Source organism: Eupeodes corollae, chromosome 3 (assembly GCF_945859685.1).
Source record: "Eupeodes corollae chromosome 3, idEupCoro1.1, whole genome shotgun sequence".
NCBI lineage: Eukaryota > Metazoa > Arthropoda > Insecta > Diptera > Syrphidae > Eupeodes > Eupeodes corollae.
The window spans coordinates 77340366-77366128 of record NC_079149.1 but is presented as its reverse complement, the minus strand read 5'-3'; the positions used below and the strand labels follow the sequence as shown (position 1 = coordinate 77366128).

Below are 25763 nucleotides of genomic sequence, written 5' to 3'. Positions count from 1 at the left end.
AGTGCCTTTTAGGTGGAACCACACTCCGTCTAGATCCATGTAGTTTAATTTGGTTCATTTTGGGCTATAAGAAATTAGTTATCATCATTATGTAGCGCTCACTGTTGACGGTCTAACTATCGTCGTTTTTAAAAAAGTTCCCACCAATTCCGCCGCCGCCTGCTCAAAATTCACAACAAATTGTAACTTTTTGTGGCTGCATTATAACATGGTGAAATTCGTGTGGGTTGGTGACGTCCCATAACCGTCAATTTTACTTGTTAACACAGCCATTCATCCAAAAATGCTCCTCAACACTAAAGATGATTTTTCGACCAAAAATTGGGGTCCTCTTCCAAACAATTCGAAGCCAAGTAAGTGAACAAACTGCGTTGTCTATGGTCATGAATCTTGTACGGTTATAGGCCCAAGTCCCGACGCCAAATTCGCCAAGTTGAAGTCTGCCATAACGCTGAGTTCTTGTGCACGGTGAGGAATAGACCACCTCGGGTTCTGAACGTACTTGTGTTGGCTGATTGTTTACTGAACCGGTCGTCTGAAATTTGGCCACCAAACGTTGAAGAGTCGACTAAGATAGGCACCACTTCTACCGTAAAATAGGCCAATGTGCGCAACGGGTACGTTAACGAACACTCATTTTGATAATAAAGTTTTATCATTTAAACGTACTGTTCAATCATGTAACTTAGAATGATGATTTGGCATATAAACAACTAAATAACAAAATAGCCGCCAAGTACAATTTCGTTCTTAATTGCACTGCGTGCAATTAAATAAGGGTTTGGTTTAAACGTACTGCATATGGAATACTAAAATCCATCATTTTATTTGTTACGAAAAACACAATCTTACAAACAATCATAAATTAACTTAATGAAAAAGATAAACAAAATATCTCGTAATAATTGTAACGTAAAAAACAGAAAGAATTAGAAACCACAAAAAGCCACTGTGAAACTAAAGGAACTCTAAAGAAATATTTTCGAAATAAACACAAATAATTATAAATAACGCCTTAAACGTTGACTATAACACGAATGACCCAGGACTCCCACCAGAGTCATTGCAATGACTGATCGTCCCAAAAACGAGTCTCCATGTCCCAATACCATCATATCACACAATACACTGTCACAGAGTTTGACGCCATTTCTGCGTCAAAGATTTTACCGTACACGTTGACCGTCTAATAGTAGCATAACTTTAATTAATCAACAATTTGAAAAATTTAACATTTACATCATTATTGGCGCAAAATTTTAAACAACCTATTGTTAAGGCGTTTACAATTTTTAGTTAGCAATTTGATAAATTTTTAGCAATCTACTTAGGGAATCCAAAACCTTAAAACTTTCTTTTTGTTTTGTTAATTATTAATTCATAATTGCCTTCCATTAAAAAACGAGCATCTAAACATGTATAAAAAGTGACATTCCTTGAAAATAAACAAAGCAAACACGCTTAAACGGACCTAATTGGAATTCCCAACTACTGTCTGGACCATTTTATCCACTGCTCCTATAAGAATAATTATACAGATGTCATATGGATTTGGCCAATTCCTTAATGTTTAACTTTAGCGAATTGTTAAGAGATAGTAAGTGAGTTAAAACTTTTAAAATGGTAGATTGTCTTTACCATTTTACTAAATCGTTTAATATTTTGCCGAAATGTATTTGTTTTTTCATTTCGTTAAAAATAACCAAATTAAAGAAAAACTAAAAACTTAACGTTACCATTTAACTTATTTAAAAATATGATGTATGAAAGAAAAAATAATGTACATATTTGGTTTCAAATGACCAAATTGGCAACTGGCAACCATGGTTACAACGTTGCCGTATTATATACTGATATTCTTTCGTAACCGAAGACGGACGAGCCTCCCCTTATACGTACTCGTATATATTATTATCAATTTTGTCGTTTGGGTTTATTGTACCAATAAAAAGCCAATAATGTTCCCACACAAAGGTGTGTGCTTTGAGTACGTTAGAAAGATTAACCTTAGTATCTTTATTGTATATGTTATTTATAAAGTCAACTACAAACTTCATAGAAGAAAGGAAAAATGCGGAAAATTTGATCTAAAATAAATGCTTTCTTTAACCTTATATCAAACATCCTTTGGTTTGGTTGATTCCTTGAAGTCGTTAAATAAAATAACATTTCATTTATTTATCTCAACACAGGAACTCCTCAGCCTGTACGTAATACCCATTTGGCTTATCACAAAATGTTCACACTTTGGAGAGTGCAATCATCACTGAAAAAAATGTGTGTGTAAATTTTATTAGTTCTCTATTCGATGAACATTGAAAGGGATAATAAAAACGTATTCTCTAGTACCTACCTTTAAGAAATAAGGTATACTTAGTTATCAGAAGTATAATATCTTTTAAAAGGAGGGAGAAAGTTTTTGTGTCGCGCATTTAGAAACAAAATGTTAATTTTTCGAAATAGAATGGATTTAACAATAATCCTTATCTTCTAAAGTTTTTCATACAATTTTGTCAACTTTGTTCGCTTCAATTTTATTCCACACATTATAATATGGTCATAGATAATTTTTATGAATATACAAAATTCCTGAATAACGTAAATATTTTTCAGATATTTTTCGTTATGAATTTCGCTCAGATTTGGTTCAGATGAAATTTTCGAATGACAATTTCTTATTTTTACTGAACATATAAAATAAATATGTTTGTGTGTTGACTTTTTATTTTCCGGTTTTCAAAATGTATGATTTTTACTGATAAGTGCATACAAATATGTTTCGAAAGTAGACTCTACCGAATAAATAAAATTATTAATGGTAACTGAGAAAATTATCTTCAAAAACTAAATTGTTTTTAAAGAAGATTTAAATACATACATATATTGAAGAAGTTGAAGTAATCAATAGGTCTAGAAGAATAATTGTCTCTTTTACAAACATACTAGCTGACCCAACTAAAGTTGTTTTGTCATACCTATAAATAATTTCAAGAGAAAATTTTGCTAGAAATACATAATTTAGTTATTGTAAATGTGTAAGTATGTGGTACATAAGTGGGAAAGAAATAGAGCACTGTAAACGGTGAAAAAATATTGAAATAAGAAATCACCAAACAAATTTTGTAATCAATTCTTTAAAATTATATATATACCGCTTCAAGGTGGTTGCTATCTCTAAGCAGATAAGCTCAATAATAGGTGTCATTACCGGACACTGTCTAATAGGAAAGCACGCCAAACGCCTAGGCGTATTCTCAAATGAAATTTGCAGAAGCTGTATGGACGAGGAAGAGAAGGAAACAATTTTCCATCTTCCTGTACATGCTATGCTCTGGTTCAAAAATGCAAAAATAACCTAGGAGAATTGCTCTTTAACGATCTAAACATAATAATAATCATAATCAGTCTCTCGCGTTTCGTAAGGGACTCAGACTGGTTCCATTGAGCTTAGGAGGAAGCCTCAAGATTCATGTGGTATAACAATGGGCCATTAAAGTGTATCCGTTTCCATCTTAGACAGCCACTAACCTAACCTATACATATCGCTAATTATGACAATACTACACCCAACAAACAATTTCAATCAATGCAACAGAGTGTACAATATTTTTTGTGATCCCATTTTTCGCCAATATAAACAGTGCTGATAAAATTGCGCTTTCTGCCAGCAACTCATGATTTATATATTGTCTGTGTACATCGAGAAAAATCTGGTCAATGAGAACATCTTGTGAATCAATAATCGTGCAGAAATCGACCGGTAATTTTATGCAACCCTTTGCATCTGTAGTAACTTTTCGGTCGCCTATATCTAACAGTTGTTTTGAAAGCGGATGTATCTTGAAGCATTCGAAAACGCATATTTACTTGCAGTTGTACTTTTTCAGCATAACGCCACAGTGGCTATGACTTTAAGCACGCGTTGATCTCATCAGCGTACGTTCAATGCGGAATAACGAACCTAAAAGGAGTAACACAGTGCCTCCAAACAGTGTGTCGTTGTTTTGTATATCTTTCTATGTCCTGTTCAATGCCTCAAGCAGATGTTTATGTGCCATAGTGCATTCATCCCAGATGATAACTTTAAACTGTTTCAGCACTGTGTCCATGGATGACTGTTTTTTTTTATATTGCACATTGCGTGTGGGTTGTTTTAAATATTTAGTGGCATTATACTGAATGAGCTGTTTTGCTTGCATCCAATTAAATAGCCGCAATGCCAGAAGATGCAACAGCCAATGCGATACCATTATTTGATCGTAGTTGAGGAAGAATTAGCGAAATATGGAATGCTTTACCAGTTTCACCTTGTGCATGCAAACAAAAAATCCACCTCGTCCTGCCGAAACTGCGGGCATGATTTGGTCATAAATGGTTCTTTGTTCTTTATTCATAGTTTAGTGGGACATTGCGAGCAATAATCACTGTCATTTCTAAAGAAGATCGTTGCACTGTGTATGATGTTGATGCAGTCAATCCATATAGCGGAAAATAAAAATAGATACAAACCTATTCCCAGACCTACCAAATATATATGTGAAAATTTAATTGAAATTGGTTAAGCCGTTTCGAAAGAGTATGGCAATTAACACTGTGACAGGAAAATTGTATATATTAGATGTATGTGTTTAAATTACTCACATCATCAGAGTTCTTAGTTTTATTTTTTATATAGTATAAAGAATCACATCTAAGTATGAAAGGATATTAAACATTTCAACGTTTATAATTACTACGAGTTTCCCATTTGCAACATGACTACATGAACGTAAAAATAAATCTGTCTTACAAATTCAAGACTCCCTTGTTGTTATTATGTGCATCTGAAGAAATATTTGAAAAACTTAAAAGCAAAATTGTTGTTGTCTTTTTATTTCAGTTGCATTTTTCACCTGGATGAACACATGATTTCGTGAAACTTTTCAATATAATATGTAATTGATTTTATCATTTAAATTGCTTGCATCATAAATATAATATTCTAGAGATTGCATGACTTTAATATCTGAATAAATGGTTTTAGTTTTCAAGAAACTGAACACACTGAACAAAATCAAATCAAAACCAATTTCTTTCGATCTTTATTCAAGTAAACATGTTCAGTGCAACGCGAATAAATGTACAAGTGCATATATTTATGCAAAAAAAAAAACAATAATTTCAAAAATCTAAGACGAAATCCATTAAAACACGAGAGCACAATATATATTACGAAATAAAGAGAGCATATTAAAACTAAATCTTAAAATAAATGTTCGCTCAAACGACAGCTGACATTTTTTTTTATTCTTTTGTCAAATTCCAAAATTTTCGTCAAAGCTAGGTACGGGGTGCTACTAAAATAGAAGAAGACACGTTCAAACTCAGTTTCAATCAACTGAGATATACAATTCCTAGAACTCAAAAATGATTTTAAAACGAGTTCTATAGATATGATTAGATGTGCACAAATGCTCAAATTCAAAATATTGTTAAAATTAAGTTCCAAAGATAAATAAAGAATTAAGACAAAAAATTCCAAAAACACTTTAGAACGTAGTTTCATTCAAATGAGATATAAAGTTCCGAAAACCCTAAAGAAATGCTCGGGTTTTAAATATTTTCCGAACGAAGTTTAAAAAACCAACCGAATATTAATTAATTGAGTTTTAAGAACTTCGGCAAGAAATTGGCTTCCAGACAAAGTTCTAGCAAACTATACGACAAAATAAACAAAAAATATGGTTACTTTGTTCTGAAAAACGCTATGATATTGAAAATATTTAGTTGAAGACATTTACCTGAAGTAAGCGTACTTATAAGTTAGTACCAAACAAGTGATTTCAGTCGAAACGTAATATTATTATACATATATGTATACTCATTACCAATTCAATGGAACATACTAAGTGCAAATAATAGTTGCTGTAATTTCAATCTTTGTTGTCCAACTCCATAGATAACACATTCGCGTGCAAACAAACATATTATATATTTAGAAGGGTTAAGCTTTTCAATCATATTATGTACGTAATCATAATATTATATATCTCATTTATGGGCACTAAAATACGTTGACGGAAATGTCAATTTGTTCGTTTGAAAAGTGAGAAAACACTTGAGACTCAGTATCATTAAAAACCCAACCCTCATAAATATTTTTTAATTTTTTTTGGCTTTGCCCCATTGATTGCAAGTTTTTTATATACAAACTAGAGCTAGTGAAAATTCATTTTTGAAGAAGAAGTTTTGTATTCAAACAACTCATTTGTAATCCGTACTCATGATTGATTACGAAAATAAACTTTTTGTGTAAGTTTTTTTTGTAAGATGGTGGCTTACGAGGACATGACAAATTAATGTAATGACTTCTTGCAAGGCACTTTAGTATCAAAAGAAATCTAAAGGATGTGCAGCGTACAATCCTGGGTTGAACATAAAAGTTTGAAAAGTTCATTTTGATAATGAACTAAATAGGATAAGGGTGGTGTAGCAGTAAATATACATTATGATAGCATCAAGGGTTGAATACAAATTTATTTCTTTAATTTGCACACAATTAATTAAATAATTAGTTGAAATTAGCGCGAACAAAATATTATTAGTAATAGTGTCTGTAGCAGTTCTATCGCCAATCTTTGTAAATTACAGCCGGATCGAAGGGGTACAAAATTTCTTGCACCATGTCGGTGAAATACTAACCGCATAGCAGTATTTTGGTAGTTTAATATGTGATAATTTCATAGGATCTAACACACATACCGATTACAGAAAGTTGAATTTTATTCTACGCGGTTTGTAATGCTGTCGGGATATTAATCTTAAAAGCCAATTTTTCTCACACACTTACCATAAGGTCGAATTTTTGTTAACCGCTTAAAAATATTGTCTTACACGTGGAATGCTGCAAAAGATGAGACTTGCCCTTAATAATGCAATTTAATGCGTATCCAATTTTTAGCCTCGTTTTCAACGGCCAAACACAAGGATCTTCAGAACGTTAAACGCATATTTATTACAAGAGACAATTTTAATTGTTGTATGAATATTTTATCAAGAATTACAATCTTCACTTTGTAATATGGTAGAATAAACTTCTTTTTATTTCAGTCCCAACATAAATAACATATGGATTCACTGTTGTATCTGGTTTTACACTTTTTTGCAACTAAACACTAAATTCGTCTTTGAAAGTCAGTTAGCACTTTGGAGTAAATAATAGATGCACAATTTGGTTTATTTCAACTCTTTGAGATTTTTTAAATCAACTAGAAAAAAGAAAAAAAGAAACAAAAAACCTTAATCCAATGATTTACAATTGTGTATCCATAATGCAAAATGATGTTTAGTTGTTTTTTTAACTTCCCATAATAAGTTATTGTAATGGGTCCGATTTGTCGAATTGAAAGTTCTGACATTTCTCGACGTTTCAAGGTCTACCCAAGAGTCGAAATAAAAGTTTTTTAGAAAGATGCCTGTGCGTGCGTGTGTACGTACAATCGCAACGTTTTTTTCGTCGTCCATAGCTCAAGAACCAGAAGAGATATCGACTTATTTTATTATACAGATAAAAGTACAGAAAAGGCTTTTTTCTAATACTTTTTTTGAGTCCTTTTTGCATTTTTCAGCATAACTATAATAATTCAATTCGACAAATCGGACCGATTACAATAACTTCCTATGGAAAGTTAATAACAAGTTAACAACAAGAGTGTCTAGAGGTTAGGTTTGCATAGTGCATAGAAGGTGAGAGATTGTTTCATCTTCTTCTTCGTCCATACAGCTCCTGCAGAAGTCATTTGAGGCTACACCAAGTTGTATTGCGTGTCTGCCTAAAGACAGTGTCCCGTAAGGACACCTGAAGTCTGCTTTGAGATAAGTAGTCTTTAGGTCCAGTGAAGGCCATATGAGTTCTGTGGCTGAGCATGTAAATTGTGGTAAATTGTGCCACCTAGAGTTTGTTATCGTATAAGCTGTTTCTTTTTTGCAGAAGTTTACATATACCTATCGGTATTCCTATCTTCTCCCTTTCAGGTGAAATAGGTATGACTGTTTCATTTTTAGCGAGTTCATCGGCTCTACAACTTCCTCTGATGTCTCTGTAGCCCGGCACCCAACATAGGTGAATTTTAAATTGATAAACCATCTCCATAAGAGACGAGCGACAATCGAGGACCGTCCGAGATTTGGTTGAGACACCGCCAAGAGATTTAATAGCAGCCTGACTGTCAGAGAAGATGCGGATATCAGAAGTTGATATCACGTTTTCTCTAAGCCAGGAGAGAACCTCCTTGATCGCTAAAATTTCCGCTTGGAAGACGCAACAATGATTAGGGAGGCGGAATGAGATGCTTAGATTAAGCTTTTCTGAGTACACAGAACTATCAACTCCCTGATTTGTCTTGGATCCATCTGTATAAAAATGAATACTTTTGTCATCCAAGAGTTTTTTGTCTTCGTATTCATCTCTGGATGGAATGGATACCTGGAAGTTTTTTTCCAAATTAGAGTTTTGGCATAGTGTAGTCTATGCACTTTGAAATAGAACCAATGAGGTTGAAAATGATGGAGTGCCCAACATTGTTGTTGGTCCATTGAAATGAGGCGTTGAGTCTTATCGCTGTACTCACTCCCAATTGTTTGCTGAAAATGTCGTGGGGTGTCAGATGGAGGAGAGTGTCTAACGCTGCTGAGGGTGTGGTTCTCAATGCCCCGATTATGCAGAGACATGCAATGCGTTGGACTCTGTTAAGTTTGTCGTAGTATGTGACTTTCTCCAGTGCAGTCCACCATACTGCAACCCCGTACATATAAATTGGTCGGATGACCGATGTGTATAGCCAGTAGGTTATGCGAGGTTGAAAACTACATTTGCTTTCTATGGCTTTCTTGCAAAGGAAAAGAGCTGCTGTAGCTTTTTTTACTCTTTTCAGAATATTAGGTTTCCAACTTAATTTTTTGTCCAATATCAGACCAAGATATTTGGCTTCATTGGTAAAAATTAGTGGTACACCTTTTATTGAAGGAGGTACAATTACTGGGATCTTGTATTTCCATGTGAAAAGGACGAGGTCTGTTTTTTAAAGATTAATACTAAGTCCGCAGTGATCAGCCCATCTAGTGAGCATATTGAGTGCATTTTGGAGGAGGTCTCTCAGTGTATTAGGATGTTCCCCTGTGACGGTGATAGCAACATCATCGGCATGCACAACCACTCTGTAGCCTTCCCTCTTAAGGGATATTAGTTTTTTTGCAAAAATCCCGCAACTTTGAGTTGATGATCCTGCTTTTTAGCATTAGATTAATCAACTCATATAGATTGAGTTTCCGACGTTTAGGGTCGCCATAGCAGAAGTGATAGCGGATGTGTCAACGTTGTTGAAAACGCACTCAATATCCAGGAAGACCACCATAGTATATTTCTTTTGCTCTAGGGAGTATTCGATAGTTCTAACCGAAGTGTGCAAGGCTGTTTCTACCGATTTCCCTTTGCAGTAAGCATGCATTGAGGCATTGATAGTATCTTATCAATGCTATTATGTATATGGATATCAATCTATCGTTCCAGAGTTTTGAAAATGAATGATGATAGGCTAATAGGTCTAAGGTCTTTAGGGTTGACATGCAAGCATTTGCCCGCCTTGGGAATGAAAACTACCTTTACATCTCTCTATCGCTGAAGTATATAGACCAAATTTATAAAACTTTTGAAGATCATCTCAATTATGGGCAAAGTTATTTCAATGGTAAGTTGTAGCTCAGCTGGTACGATTTGATCTGGACCTGGAGATTTATAAGGTTTGAAACTATTCAGAGCCCATGTCAATTTTTCTTTTGTAACCAGACCTTGAGGAAAAGTTAAGTTAATACCCGACGCAGGACGGTTTGTTATATTAACGGATTTGAAGCTATCTGGGCAGTGGGTGTCTAGTAGCAGGTTTAGCGTTTCTTTTTCTTCGCAAGTTTTAGTCCCTGTTCCATCTAAGTTTTTAAGACAACTAGGCATTGTTGGATTTGTCGAAAGAATCTTCCTTATCCTTGATGCCTCCGCGGATTCTTCTATGGAGTTACAGAAGGATCTCCATGAGGATCTTTTGGCTATTTTTAATTCTAGTTTATACTTTTTGAGGGATTCTTTATAGGAGTCCCAATCTTGGGGAGGTCTAGTCTTTTTTGCTCCATTGAAAAGCCTTCTTCAACCTTTCCTGAGTATTTCTAGTTCAGCAGCCCTCCACTATGGGGGCAGGCAGTTTCCATATATATTTTGAGGGCTGCTGTCAGCTCATCGATATTTTGATTGAGTTAAAGAGCGCACAAGGGCGGATCAGAAAGTTCTGGTTTAATCAGATTTTTCAGAGTCGCCCTATGTTTTGGCCAATCTGTTTTCCTATAATTCCGGATTTGCGGTCTCTTCAATAAGTGTGAATTGGATGTATCTATGATCGAAGAACGAGTTCTCCTTTGATACTCTCCAATTAAATATTTTATTTGAGAGATTTAACGAGACAAGAGTCCAATCTTAAACTTCTTGTCGATTTTTCGTGACGAAGGTTGGTTCACCACTTACATTACTTACTACCAGATTACTTGTTAGAACATAATCAAAAAGAGACTCCCCTCTGTTAATTATATGGGTACCAATGTCTTGTTGATTCAGCGACCGTCTTCTTGAGAATGGTACCAAGCAGTGGGCCCTGGTGGTCGTGGCCCAAATACGCTGATACCAGCCAGTAGGTATGGTTGTCTATTACCATACTGGCTGTGGTGACGTCTTTATCACTGTAAAGATACATTTAGGTTACGTTTTACTAGTATGGAGGACCTTGGGTTACCTTTTCCTGTTACATATAGCACGTAGTAGACAGGAGTTCTCAATCCTCGAACCAGGGATATCACAATCCAGGGCTCTTGGAAGAGAACGACATCTTCTAAAGTTTTTGTCAGGCGGAGAAGAAGGCAGGCCGAAGCCGGTTTAGAGTGTTGGAGATTAATCTGTAGTATTTGCAGCAAATCAACCTCCACCACTGTTAAATCCAACTCATCCAGATCAGACGAAGATTAATCTGTAGTATTTGCAGCAAATCAACCTCCACCACTGTTAAATCCAGCTCATCCAGATCAGACGAAGAGGAATCATCAATATTGTTCCTCTTCGTCTGATCTGGATGAGCTGGATTTAACAGTGGTGGAGTTCATCTTCTTCCTCACTGGGAAGATCTTTGTCGTTTGAATCATGGGTCTCCATTAGGGATAAACTTTTGACGTTTTCAGAAAAAGACTGTGCTGCGACAGAAAAGGGCCCCGCCACATTCTCATCCACATCCAAGGATGGAAGGGTGATGATAGCATGGTGACCCCCCACGTCTTGCGACACAGCTTCGGACGAAGACTGTACTGCGACAGAAGAGGGCCCAGGTACATCATCATCCACATCCAAGGATTTGAAGGTGAAAGCAGCACTGGGACCCCCTACGTCTTGCGACACAGCCTTCGAAGATGGTTGTAGAGGCTGGCATGAAGCGTCTACCTCATCTTTTTTATAAACGCGGAGCCAACCCCCATCGCTTGTTACAGGTGGTGAACCCGGATGCTCTCTCATGACTTTGAGAAAACCAGCCGAGAGCCCCAGTTTCAATATCTGCCAACGGTCAGACGTAATCGTGTCATCAATATTGCTCCTATCAATGACCCCGACTATGATCTTTTTTAGTGAGAGGTACTCTAGCCATGTTGGGAGTGCTGGTGTTCTGCACTTTGGGCTTTTTAGGGACACGAATGGACTCCTCTAAAGACCTTTGTCGCTTTGACGTGGAGTCGTAGCGAAAGATCTGTCATCTATGCATGACGTGTTTAATTCTACTGTTTCATTAAACCTACAAAATTCTAAAAAGAAATCGTTCTTCTTCAATTGAAGACATTTTGTCTTCGAACAAAGTGCGTAAAATCACTAACTTAGCCATGGCGAATAGTGTTGAAGATTCCAGAAAAAATTTCTGGACACCTTTACAATGTCTCGGCGATGATGAAATGGATAGTGAAGTGATTGTGGAACCCAAAACAATTAAGAAGGAGCGAATTCCTCCAATTAAAGTGTTGCAAAAACCCAGTGAATTTATTCATAATCTTATGAAAACAATCAAAATATCTGATTATACAATCAAAAAAATGTCCATTGGGATAAAAATTCAGTGTGAAAGTATTGAATCTCACAAAAACGCATGCGATGCCTTAAAATCAGCTAATTGTCAATTTTTTTCTCATGATATCTCTACCGAAAGATCATTTAAAGTAATTCTTTTTGGTCTTGATACCTTACCAATAGATGAACTTAAATCTGAACTAATTAAACTCGGTCTTAAGTGCAGAGATATAAAATTAGTGTCCAAACGATATGAAAAATACATCGAAACATTATACATTGTGTATTTGGAACAAGGTTCGGTACGGCTTAGTGACTTAAAAAAAAATATAAAATCCATTTATCGTACCCAAGTTAAATGGGACTATCAACGTCGACGTAGAGTAAATATTACCCAGTGCCACAACTGTCAAATGTTTGGACACGGGGAAAAGAACTGCCACGTTAAAACATTTTGCGCAAACTGTTCCGGTCACCACAAAACCAGTGAATGCAACGTTTCTGATAAAATCCAATGTGCGAACTGTAAAGAGTGTCACAAATCGACTGATCCTAATTGCAAGAGCAGGCAAAACTTTTTGAAAATTAAAGAGAAAATATCACACGGTAAGTGGCAGATTCCCATTCAAAATCATACCCAACCTATGCGTCCAGCTACGTCATTTGTCAAATCAATGGAGAATTTCCCACCTCTTAAACCTTTACCGAAAAGAGTCCAAACTAATAACCTGAGGAATACTAGCATACATACACAATCGGCCGCAGCCCCTTCATACCCATCTCCCCCTTGCCCAAATCAAAAGTGGTCAAACCAGCTTAGTGGGCGAGCAACAACTACTGATGATACTCTATTTTCAATGGAAGAGATCCAATCTCTAACCGTAGAGATGACAACTCAACTTAGCCACTGCTCAACAAAAGCAGAACAATTTAATGTTATCGCCCAGTTAGCGATTAAGTACTTATATAATAAAAATGACAAGTAATCATTCGTTAAGTGTTATATGTTGGAATGCACTAGGCATTCGTAGCAAAAGTATTGAATTTTTCTCTTTCTTAAGCAGAAATAAAATTGATATCGGTTTGGTCTCTGAAACTTGGCTCTCTAATAATGCAACTCTTTCTAACTCTGAATACAATTGTTATAGAGTAGATAGAGTTGATAGAACTGGTGGCGGTGTTGCCATCGTTGTGAGAAAAACACTTAAACATACACTTTTACCAGTAATCAATACCAAATACATTGAAAATATTGGCGTTGATGTACATTTTTCAAATAATAGAAAGATTTCTTTTTTTTCGGTATATTTCCCGGGTCGCTCAAGGAATTCGTTGCGGGGCGAACACTTTAAGTCGGACATCTTAAAAATGATTAATATTAACGGTCCATACTTAATTGGGGGTGACTTTAATTGCAGACACAGGAAATGGGGATGTGTAAGAGCAAATACATGGGGTAACATATTAGAAAACATTAATGCTACTCATGGGATTGAAATTATGTTTCCAAATAGTCCCACTTATTATCCATCTGACAGAAGAAAAAGTCCGTCAACTATAGACTTTTATTTAACAAATACGTCAACCCTATTTTCGCAACCTATCGTTTGCAACGACTTGAGCTCTGACCATTTACCTGTTAAGTGTGGGGTATTAGAATCCACCAGCACAAACACACGTATTTTTTATGACCTAGGTAAAGCAAACTGGTCGAGGTATCGGAACCAAATAAAAAATCGTTTAAGACATAGCGATACAAATTTAGACACTATAGAATCCACTGAACAAATAGATAGTTGTATCAATGTCTTTAATACTACTATTTCTGAAAGCATAAATTTATCCGTTCCTAAGAAATCTCCATCTGATCAGAAAAAAAAAGCTACCACAACATATTTTAAATACTATTAAGCTAAGGAACCGTCTTAGACGACAGTGGCAGCGTAATCGTATTCCAAGATTAAACATTGAAGTTAAGCTACTTAATAATACAATAAAAACTGAAATTTTTATGTTCCGAAACTCTGAATGGAATTTAAAACTCCAATCTTTAGATAAAAATAGTAGACCATTCTGGAACATAGCTAAAGCCTTAAAGAAGAAAAATAGTTTTGTTCCTGCATTTCAAAACAATCATAATATATGTATTACTAATACCGATAAGGCAAATGCCCTTGCAAATACTTTTTATGATAATCACAGTGTTTTCAACAGAGTAGGATCTCCTCAATTTGAAAATACTGTGCAAAATTCTATAACCAATTTTAATTCATTAATTCTTGACGTACCTGACAACTTTTACGTTGGTATGGATGATTTGATCCCCATTATTCGAAAACTTCAAATAAGAAAATCTGTAGGATTCGATGGAACAAAAAACATTTTTCTTAAAGAATTACCAAGGAGTGGTTTTGAATATCTTGTATTTATATTCAATTGCTGCATTAAGTTTCAATACTTCCCTATATGCTGGAAAGTGGCTAAAGTTGTACCAGTTTTAAAACCCGGGAAACAATCAAATGACCCAAAGAGTTATAGGCCTATAAGTCTCTTAAGTTGCACAAGCAAAGTATTTGAAAGACTTATCAAATTCAAATTAAATGATTTTATTTATGATAATAATATTTATCCACCTCAACAATTTGGCTTTCGTGAACAGCATAGCACTGTTCAGCAAGTAAATCGAATAACTAAGCATGTTCGTTCTAATTTCAATTTTCAAAAATCAACTGGCCTAGTTCTCTTAGACGTGGAAAAAGCTTTTGATAGTGTTTGGCATAATGGTCTGATCTATAAAATGATAACATTTAATTTCCCATTATACCTTATTAAAATAGTACAAAGTTTTTTGACAGATAGATATTTCGCCGTTTATGTAAGTGGTGATTTATCTCAAAAGCTATGTGTGCCAGCAGGAGTTCCACAAGGATCTGTTTTAGGCCCTCTCCTCTATAACATATATACTGCTGACTTTCCTCAGATGCCCAATTGTGAATCGGCTATATATGCCGATGATACTGCCATTTTTTCATCTGATGTACTTAGTTTCTGTATTGAAACTAATCTACAATCAGCTTTGAACATTTTAGACAGCTACTATACCAAATGGAAAATTCAAATTAATGCTTCAAAGACACAGGCAATCTTTTTTTCAAGAAAAAGGAAGTCCAGTTTTCTTCCCAGCAATAATCTGATGTTAAACAATACGAATATAATTTGGGGAACCTCGGTAAAATACTTGGGAATACACTTGGACAAAAGACTTACTTTCAATGAACATGTACAAAAAACAATATTAAAAGTTAATAAAACAATAAAAATTTTGTATCCGCTAATTAACAGAAAATCTCTTTTGAACAATGACAATAAGTTGATAATCTTTAAAGTAATTTTTCAATCAATTATGCTATACGGGAGTCCAGTTTGGGGACAGTGTGCAAAAACGCATATAAAAAAATTACAAATCGCTCAAAATAAAGTTTTGAAGTTAATGCTCAAACTTCCATGGCATTTTTCAACTAGCGAATTGCATAATCTTACCGATGTCGATTATGTTTCTGACAGAATTTTAAAGCTAAAAGAAAATTATGATTTTCGATGTCAAATTTCAGATAATGTTCTTATTACAAGTTTAATTAATTCCTAGCTTCTACCATTGTTGTTTATTAATATTATGTACAAATTGTATTATTTTTTTTTTTAATTTATTTATTATCTTATTCATTATTGCATATTTATGTTTTATTATTTATTTACGTATTTGTTTGTTTATTTATTATTCATTTATGTAATTATTGATTTATTTATGTAATTATTTATTTACTTATTTATTTATAAATTTATTATTTGTCAATTTATTGTTCTTATTTATTAATTCACTTATTTATTATTAACTAACGAATTTATTATTTATTAGCAACTTATTCAATTATTTATTTATTCACTTACTTATTTATTTAATTATTCATTCATCTGTCAATTTAAGTAATTTATTTTACTTCTTTTTCTCTTTAGTACCTATAAATTCTGTGATATTAATTCTAATTAAAAAAAAAAATATATATATAAATATATACACATAAATATAAATATTTTTACCTTATCTTTAGTGAAACTGATCACAGTACATACTTTTTTTTTTATATATAACTCTTAAATAGGAGGTTTTCATGACCTTTCCTCCTCAAACTAAACTATATCTTTAAAATTCAATAAATTGTGCGTTATTTATAATATTTTTCAGAAGTAAGGTAGTTCTAACCATAACTCTGTAAACTGGGCGATAGCAAAAAATGTAATAATTGTATAATTTATTGTATAATTGGTCAATAAACAAACAAACAACAACAACAAGTTGTACCACGTAAGAGTCGTAGCGACTAGTTTTATCTAGAATGAATTTAGCCCACTCCTGCCTCTTGCTAAGGATGGGATTCCTTCCATCCCCCAATGTTGAACCAGGGGATTTTAGAATCCTCATCGCATAGCGCCGTTATTTATAAGAGCTCCTTGGAGCATTCTGGAAAGGTTTACTCTCTTTGGTAGTGAAAAGATCATTATTCACGAACTTTCCACTACCGACCTGAGAAAGCGTTTTCGTCAGTGATACATCCTGTATTGCACTAGAAGGTGAGCAGTGACTTGGCACAAGCCCTTCTCCGTTGTTTGGCACAGGAGTAAAGACAGCCGATGTTGCCGCCGAACTGCCGCCCAGTGTAGATACTACCGTACCGCACACGAAGATGGGCAGTGACTGGGCACAATCCCTTCTCCGATGTTTGGCACAGGTGCAACGACAGCCAACGTTGCCGCCGAACTGCCGCCCGAGGTAGTTGGAGTACCGGTATCGGTTTGACTTTTTTTTTGCTTTAAGTTTTGTTTTTGTTTTAATTTATTCATTACATTACTACGAATAGGCGAAGTAAAGGGGAATCCATCTGTGCAGATAAGGCTTACACAGATAATGCTAGCTGATTCGGAAGTCGCCTGGTATCCGGATACTCCGTTAACAAATGAGCTATTTTTAGAAATTGGGCCCTCAGCCTATCTGATCATAGGCACGGGTGGTATAACACCTTAGATCTAGCCCAGTCTGTTTTTCTTAAATTGAATATGAATATGTTTTGGAAAAGGACAGACGAACAGCAATTAAGCCATAAGCGTCCCAGGAAGGAAACAAGGTATTGACAGATAGTAATGCACTATAAAGTCAGGGAATAAGGAGCCATCAGCCAGCATAATAGCACAAGGCCGACGTAGAAGGCAGTGAGGATTGGGAAGGGGAGGGTCGAGTGACCTTTGGTTTCAGGGCTCTTCTGGAGAAATAATTCCCAAGAATCATTGACCTTACCCAGCTTCTACAACTCGACAAGTTCGACGCTCAGGTAGAAGAAGAGTGTCTAGAACACCGAAAACAAAATTATCGAAACGGTGGAATTTCGTTACGCAAGATTTTGTGAGGCAAGGATTCAATTAAAAATATATCTTTTTAATTCTAAAAAAGGCTAGTCGCATGAAGTGTAATTTCAAAGTGTGTGCCCTTAAATTAAACATACAATAAAGCGCACAAAGAGTTAACAAAAAAAGAAAAGGAGATCATGCATTTTATTTGTAAAGTTGTTGTTAACTTTCTTTGTTTTGTGTTGACTTTCAGAAAAAGTTTTTTTTAAATAACTTAAAAGTTGTATTATTTTCCCATGTTTGGAATTTTAAAAATATCCTTAAGAGATCTATTCATTAATGTAGTTTATTTTTAGAAGATCAGTAAAATAAACAATGGGTTTGTTTGTACAATTATTTAAGTTTCTGAACTTTATGGTTCTAAGAAGGGAGCTGTGGTGGTGGTCATGACGCCAATAATCTGTCCTTGATGTGCCGTCTTAAAGTGTTTGTCTATTTTGCCACATTTACTTCATTAATTATTAGTTGAACAATGGATATTAACCGTTAAGCAACTTTAAGAATTGTTTGTAGGCCTTGATTAATCATGCACTAATAAATAGTTGAGAATCTGATGAATGATATTTAATCTCGGATTATGACGTGAAAAAACACTAAAGTATTAAAAAAGTCTTTTTCAAAAAAAAAACATACTTTTAATGATATTGTTTTATGTCCATATACTTATCAAGTCATAGGCTGCCAAAATCCATTGAAAATAGGTAGCTTAACAACTCAGTCAATAGCATCATAAAATAAATACATGTATGTGTATAATATAACGTATATTATTATTATATATATAAAAAAAAACATGATACATTAATAAATTTTCCTCCAAACACAAATTACCATCAACAAAAACATTTAACTTATAAAATTTAATCATTTTTGCCATCCCCAAGGAAAGCGTTGTAAGCGACGTTGTCTTCCAAAGCAGTATCCTTTTAAAACTTTTGCGTCCTATTATATTTTGACTATTTTGACATCCATAAGTTTCCAAAAAAAAAAGTTTGTCTTCAAAGCAAGCAATGTTGCTATTGTTGATAGGCGTTTCAGTATACTTTGCATTTTGATGAGATTAAAATTTCTTTTTACTTGACTGAAGTTAGCTTCCAACCTATAAATTTCTTTTGTTGGTGACCTTCATTTTAGAAGCTTAGTAAGTGTAATCATCCTTTAAGCTCGCACTAAATTCTCTTAATCACCGTGTGAATTAAGAGTTTCGATATGTCGAAATATTGTTTGTGTTTTCTTGTCAAAACACACAAGTTGTATACATCACTTTGATTTTGATTGCAAAGTGTTACGTGGTACAATTTTTCGCCTTAACTTCTTTTTTTATAAATATGGTAGTCTGTTTTTCTTAAATTGAATATAGTATACAGTTTACTTGATTTTCCTAGGCCAAGAATAAATTTAATTTTTGTACTTCAACTTTTATTTATTATTTAAATCAATGAACAAGCCTATAAGAATATTTACACAAATGCAATTTCTTATAAACTAAGAAGAAAAATTACCCCATAAATCCAAAGCCACAAAAAATAAAATTTAAACCATTGCTTCCATAAATTTGTGTAAATAATAAATACATTAAAACTCAAGTACCCCAATATCTGATACCGTTCTGTGGTACCACAGAAAAATCAAGGACATCTACATAATATGTATATCAGATATTTTATCGTTAGCATTCAACCGCAAAAACTTTTTTATAGCAAGTCAGCTTATCTTAAGAAAAAAAACTTCAAGCATGAAGTCTTATCCTATAATATAGTAGGCAGGGATAAGTTAAGTATTCACACTTTCCCTTCACAATGTATTTTCTCGTTTGTCCCACCATTACCGCCCGCTGCGCCCTCCACCAACGTTGCCGCATTGTCGTTGTTGTCATCATGTCACCGGAAACCAGATAACAAACAAAATCTTCATAAAGGATTTATTTTTGAACAATCTCGAAGATTAAGGTGTTTTTATGAATATTTTTGTTTACGTTAATGGTTAGAATTGTATAGGTATACGTGAGCTAGTTGTTTTATGTTCTTTTGTTTAAGTGTGATGACTTTTATTCGTGATGGGGCTGAAAAAGGTTGTTATAATAAGTATTTAAAAAAATTAAATATGTCACGTTTACCTGCTTTAGAACTCAAGGGTTATTTCCCAGGTAACATGTAATAACTTAAAATAAATAAACTAATGCTTTCAAAAACAAACAAAATAAATTTGAAGCCAATATTTTTAATTTTTGAAAAGCTATTTGAGTCGAAAGTAAATTTTTACCAAGTTTTAGTATTGTTTTTTTTAGAGTTTTATATTTTGTAAAAAAAACTATGAATTCGAATTTTTAAAAATGTTACCAAATGTTGAAAACAATATTTTTTATAAGATAAAATGAGTTTGAAGCCAATATTTAAAATTTTTGAAGAGATATTTGAGTCGAAAATCAATTTTTACCAACTTTTATACATTTTTTTTTTAGGTTTTTATTTTTTGTAGAAAAACTGTCACTTCGATTTTACTCAAAACTTGTCCTAATGTTAAAAACAATATTTCTTATAAGAAAAAATTAATTACAAGCTATTATCTCAAAGTTTTTAAAAGATATTTCAGTCGAAAATCAATTTTTACCACCTTTTGTTAACACCTTAAAACTGTCGATTCGATTTTTCTCAAAATTTTATCAGATGTCAAAAACATTATTTTTGTTGCACAAAATTGTTTTGGAGATGAAATCATATTTCAGTCGTACAATTTTAGAGGTGACAAATTTTTTTTTCAGTTTTATTGATTTATAAAAAAACCGTTCTATTGATTTTTTTCAAAAAATATACCTGTTTGATATCACGTTACAATATATTATATAAAATTTAATTCAAGTCTCTAGCGTATTTGGTTCGTAAGATATTTAGGGTTAACCAAAATTTTCACCTTTTTTTCAAACTGCTATGGTAAAAAACCCACTCACGCAATTTTGTTGAGAGCCCTTTCTGCATCTTTCTGCCTTATTGTCTGTATAACAAAATTTATTTGAAGTCGATATCTCTTCTAGTTCTTGAGCTATGGAGGACGAAAAAAACGTCGCGGACGTACGGACGTACAAACGTACGTACACACGCAAGTTACATATATGACACATTCTCTCCCATCAAACCTAGATATTCGGTTAGCGGATACATTTAATTCAAATGCATTTAAACTGCAACAATCTGCACATTCCTTCACGGAGCAGAGTGTAATATAATACTTTTGTTTGTCTGGGTTATTTTGCTGATAAGCACATAAGCACATTATGAATATGAAATGAAGAATATGAAATGAAAATAATTAAAATAATAAAGAAAAGAAGGGAGTTGATTCCCGACGTTAATAAAGAGAAGACGTGTTTAAGATCAAAAAGATTTTTTAAAAACTGATTTTCGTATAAGAAAATCATAAATAGACGTGTTTAAGATCGAAAAGATTTTTTAAAAACTGATTTTCGTATAAGAAAATCATAAATCGCACGCACAGACATCTTTCTAAAAATCTTTTATTTCGACTCTAGGGACCTTGAAACGTCGAGAAATGTCAAAATTTTCAATTTGACAAATCGGACCCATTACAATAATTTCCTATGGGAAGTTAATAAATGCGCAAAGCTTTACTCTTAAATAAAAAGGAGCAGCTTGTTCCGTACTTACGAGTATATACGGGTTTTATTTTTAGAAGTGTGACTCTCAATCTAGCAACTTTATTTCGGAGTTGGCCTCTTTGACAGGTCTCAATTTAGTTTTCTATATTATAATAAATAGATTTACTTTTGAACAACATTTGCAAATCGTGCAGATTTTTTACGAAAATAAAAGGCTCACACAAAAGACATAAAGACTAGTTTTTAGGTACCGATTGAAAAGCTTCAAAAATGCAGATGCAATAAACCAGAAAACGAGAAAGAGAAAGCTGAAAAAGTTTGAAAAATTGTGTGCATTTTTTTGGCCTATTTAATTCTGGCGCAATTTCCACGAATCTTTTATTAATATCATTTTCAGTCTACTTACTCGTAAAGTGAAGCTAATACTTTAAGACAAATTTGAAGAAAATTTCCGTGAACCCTTTGAAAATGTTTTGATAAAATAGGAATCAACAGAACTTAAAAATGGGAGAAAAAAGTTTGGTTCTTGAATTTAAGGAAATAGGTGCATTAAGTCCATTCAAAAAATTAAATTAAGTAAATAAGTTCGCAAAAAACTATAATGTGGCACTCACAAAAAAATATTGTAGAACCTCATCTTATTTCAGTTCTTGAGAGTTTCAAAGATTTTATATTGTATTAAAATGCATACGAAACGTACATTTTGGTATTTCAATTAGTCATTATCGAAAGTATCACTTTTGCTGTTTTTGCAGCATTTATATTCTTAAAATTCACGTTTGAATTGCAATTCTAGAGCATCCAAACTATATTGATTGCAAAAAGTAGATTTCTGTAATCTATTCTTAATGTTTGTTTGTATTAAATTAAAAGATAAACAATTTTGAAAAAAAAAACACTTTAAGAAAGGCTTACACTCTTTATGTGAATTCAAAAAATAATAGAGAATTGAAGACAAGTTTTAGGAATATAGTGGCAACTGAAAATCAAATAGGCGATCTCTAATTCAAGATTTTTCTTAAGAAACTAAATATTTAATCTTTCTTTTAAAATTAACCTTATGAAAATAAATTATATTACAAATAATTTACTCAAGAGGTTTCAAATTCTGTAGACAGAATCGTTGCTTAAAGAACTATACTGTATAAGCTATGGCTTATATGATCCGCCTGGTTCATCAATCATTTAAAAGCTAATGAATTTATGATTCACTTGAAAATAGTACTTTATGTAATAAAGGTTAAAGCAGTAGAAAGCTAATTTTGTTTGAATGTATACAAAAAAATTAAAAACAAATACATTTTTATTAAATGTGAAGATGACCATATTTAAAAAATTAAAAAACACAACATTAATAAAGATAAAATTACATTTTTTGAATCAAGAAAAATATTGACAAATGTGTGTATTCATAAATTTAAATAAAAATGTTTTAGTAGTAAATAAAAAAAAATTATAACTCAACAATAATCAGTGTTTAAAGTTTATAGAATTTTAAAAACTACCAAACGAACTTGTAAAACAGAAATATGTGATAAAGTGTTTTAAAACATTAAAAGAAGCTATAACTCTTACATATCTGCTTTGTATCTCATGAAGATGATATCATTACCAAAATTTGCTCTACGAACCTCCATACTACTCTTTAATTTACTTTGCTTAAGTATCGTAAATGGTAACTTCAATTCTTCAACATCAAGAACTAAAACATTAAATCCAACAGACTACTGGGTACGTAACATGATGAGATCGCAGCAAATTGTAACAAAACATATCATAACCGAAAGCGAAAGTCCCGACAGTCCAAGATTGAGGAAAAGATTAAATTATAATTTTCATTCCAAATTTACAAATAATAATAATAAGAACGACGATAGCAGTGGGAGTAGTAATGATTACAAAGGTCATCAGCAGCGTCATCATCGAAGGAAAAGACATCACTACCACTCACACCAGCAACGACATCATCATAATCCAAGCAGAAGCTTAGCTCATGGCTATTCGATGGACAATCATGCATATCTAAAGGCGGACGGAGATGTTGAGCACATTGATGTTAATTTTAGCAACGAAGCAGGAACTGTGACAGCGGCCTCCACAATTTTCAGCTACAATAACGGAGGAGATAAACTCCATCCCCAACAGCATTTCCACGATCCTAGTAAGAGTTTTCGTCATCATAATGAAGACTTGATGGCTCTTCAACACTATCATTTCTCTCACCAACAAAGAGAAATTAATTTCGAATACGATGCAATCGATCGTATGTATCCTGCCAAAGTAGAAGATAGTCCTGACGAACACCTTAGTTCGTACGTTCGTACTTTTACCTCGATACCAGATTACGTTTTTGATGTTCCACTATCCATTCAAGAACATAATGCGGATGACGAGCACGAACTGACAAAAATTAAACATAACAAAAAGCTATTCAGGTCCTTACCGGAAAATGAAATTGAACTTCCAGAACAGCATTTTAGCACTCGTCATTGGCCTGTGAAACGGGAAGCTATAGTTGAAGGCAGTTTAATACTTGGTGGTCTGATGATGGTGCACTCTCGTGAAGATACCATAATATGTGGACCAATAATGCCACAAGGTGGGATTCAGGCGTTGGAGGCGATGCTTTACACAATTGATCGAATCAATGAGATAAAGTTATTGCCTAACATAACATTAGGCGCCCACATCTTAGACGATTGTGATAAGGACTCATATGGTTTAGAGATGGCAGTGGATTTTATTAAAGGTAAGTTGTTTTTTTTATTTTGAAAATAGTTATCAATATATATAGTATGTTTTGAAAATCTGCAGAGATGTGTCCTTATACATCCAAATTACATAAAAGTCAACATTAAGTCATAGGTGCCTTCAACACCATAATAGTTTTGTTTTTCTAAAAAAAAATCATAATATTTTAAAAAATTTGTATTGAACTTATACTAAATATAGTATCTATTCACATGAAAACTTAGAGTTTTGTCAAATGTAAATTTATAGTTTGAAAATTTGGATCGGGCAAAACCACCCCAATTGAATCAACATACTGTCGGAGAATACCCGATTTTTACAATTAATTTCCTGAGTTTTAAAATATATCGCTGATGAATAGTTTTGCAAGACATTTAAAGTTTGTGTAAGAGTTTGTAAGGAAAACATAACATAATTACTTTTGAACAACAACAACAATGATTTTCCCTGCTCTAAAATCCCTATATAGGTACAAAATGAGACGAGTTGATAAATTCACCCAAACATAAAATAACGGACTCCGTTTACGACCATTGCATACTTATATTTCTCATTTTGTTTTGATACATTTTATTGGCGTCATTTGTTACTGTCCAATCAAAAGAAGACAACGAGGAGAAAGTCTTATCGAAAGAAGATCCTCAAATATATTAACCATTTGACATAAAATACTCGTAACAATCAAAGAAACAAACATTTGAAACCTGATGTAATAAAATAAGAATACCTATAATAACCAGAAGAACTTATACAAAATAAATTTTATGTATACAATATCTCTATAACAACATTTCTTTAAGAAGTTTAAAAATTAGTTCCATATAAACTAAGATAATTTCAACAATACTTAATATTGTCTATGTCGCATGAATTCTATACGTAAAAAGATTAATTACATCATTAATAAGTAAACAAAATGTTTATTACAATTGTATAGCTTAGCATATTGGTCATAATCATTTATTTAACAGATAAGTAAAACTAAAGCCTACAGAAAAAGTATTCATACCTTGAAATTTTGATGACAAAATTGTTATGGAGGAGAAACACAAAAAATGAGTCTTGAGATATTGTCTGTGTGAGTTTGCCTATACAACTATCAGCCGTTTAGGGAAAAACAAGTTTTTTTCATGTTGTATATGAAATAATTACAATATTCGGTTTATTGTTGTTAATAATTCAACCTTAGGATACAAATATACGTATCAAAATACGTTTCGTTAATTCAGCATAATACTTTAATAAGGATGGCAGAAACACACACACAATAAATAAAACACATTTCCCATTCTAGTTCCTAATTCTATAATATGTAGATATCAACTTAACAAGATGTCTTATTAGAGCAAATAAACGACACTACTTACAGAAATGTTCAATGGATGCGACGTGTGTAATATGTTAAATCTTTCACTTGCCTTATTTGTGGTCAGATATATATTTTCTTTAATCTGAAAGGTTTTCATAAAAATAAATATGTCTTTCTATTCCTTTTATGCAAATAAAATATACAGTGTGTCTCTGGTTAGAATTATTTTAGGGTGTGGTTTTTGGATATATTCTAAGAAGGAAATCGCCTGACTCAGTAAGCTTTTTTCTAATTTTAGTGATAGAAACTTTTTCATTATATCCTTTAAATTTGGAGCTTTAATAAAAAAAATACTTTCTTTGCTAATATTACCTGTTTAAGGTTTTCCAAGTACCTACTACTATAAATTATATGATTTGTTCGCAAACTTCTCATCGACTTTCATTTAATAACAACCAAACAGAAAAGTTTAATTCAGCATTACGAAAAGAATGATTTTTCTTTTTCTTGGA

General features: G+C 33.1%; 1 protein-coding gene across 1 annotated transcript in view; it reads left to right on the top strand.

Annotated features, from left to right (window-relative positions):
- The first annotated feature begins 22635 nt into the window (after positions 1–22635).
- Positions 22636–25763, top strand: part of LOC129949367 (metabotropic glutamate receptor 2) — a 60684-nt gene continuing 57556 nt past the window's right edge. The window contains exon 1 of the mRNA XM_056060772.1: positions 22636–23940. Within this exon, the coding sequence (XP_055916747.1) occupies positions 22785–23940 (1156 nt within the window). The 5' untranslated portion in view covers positions 22636–22784. The remainder of the gene's footprint in view (positions 23941–25763) is intronic.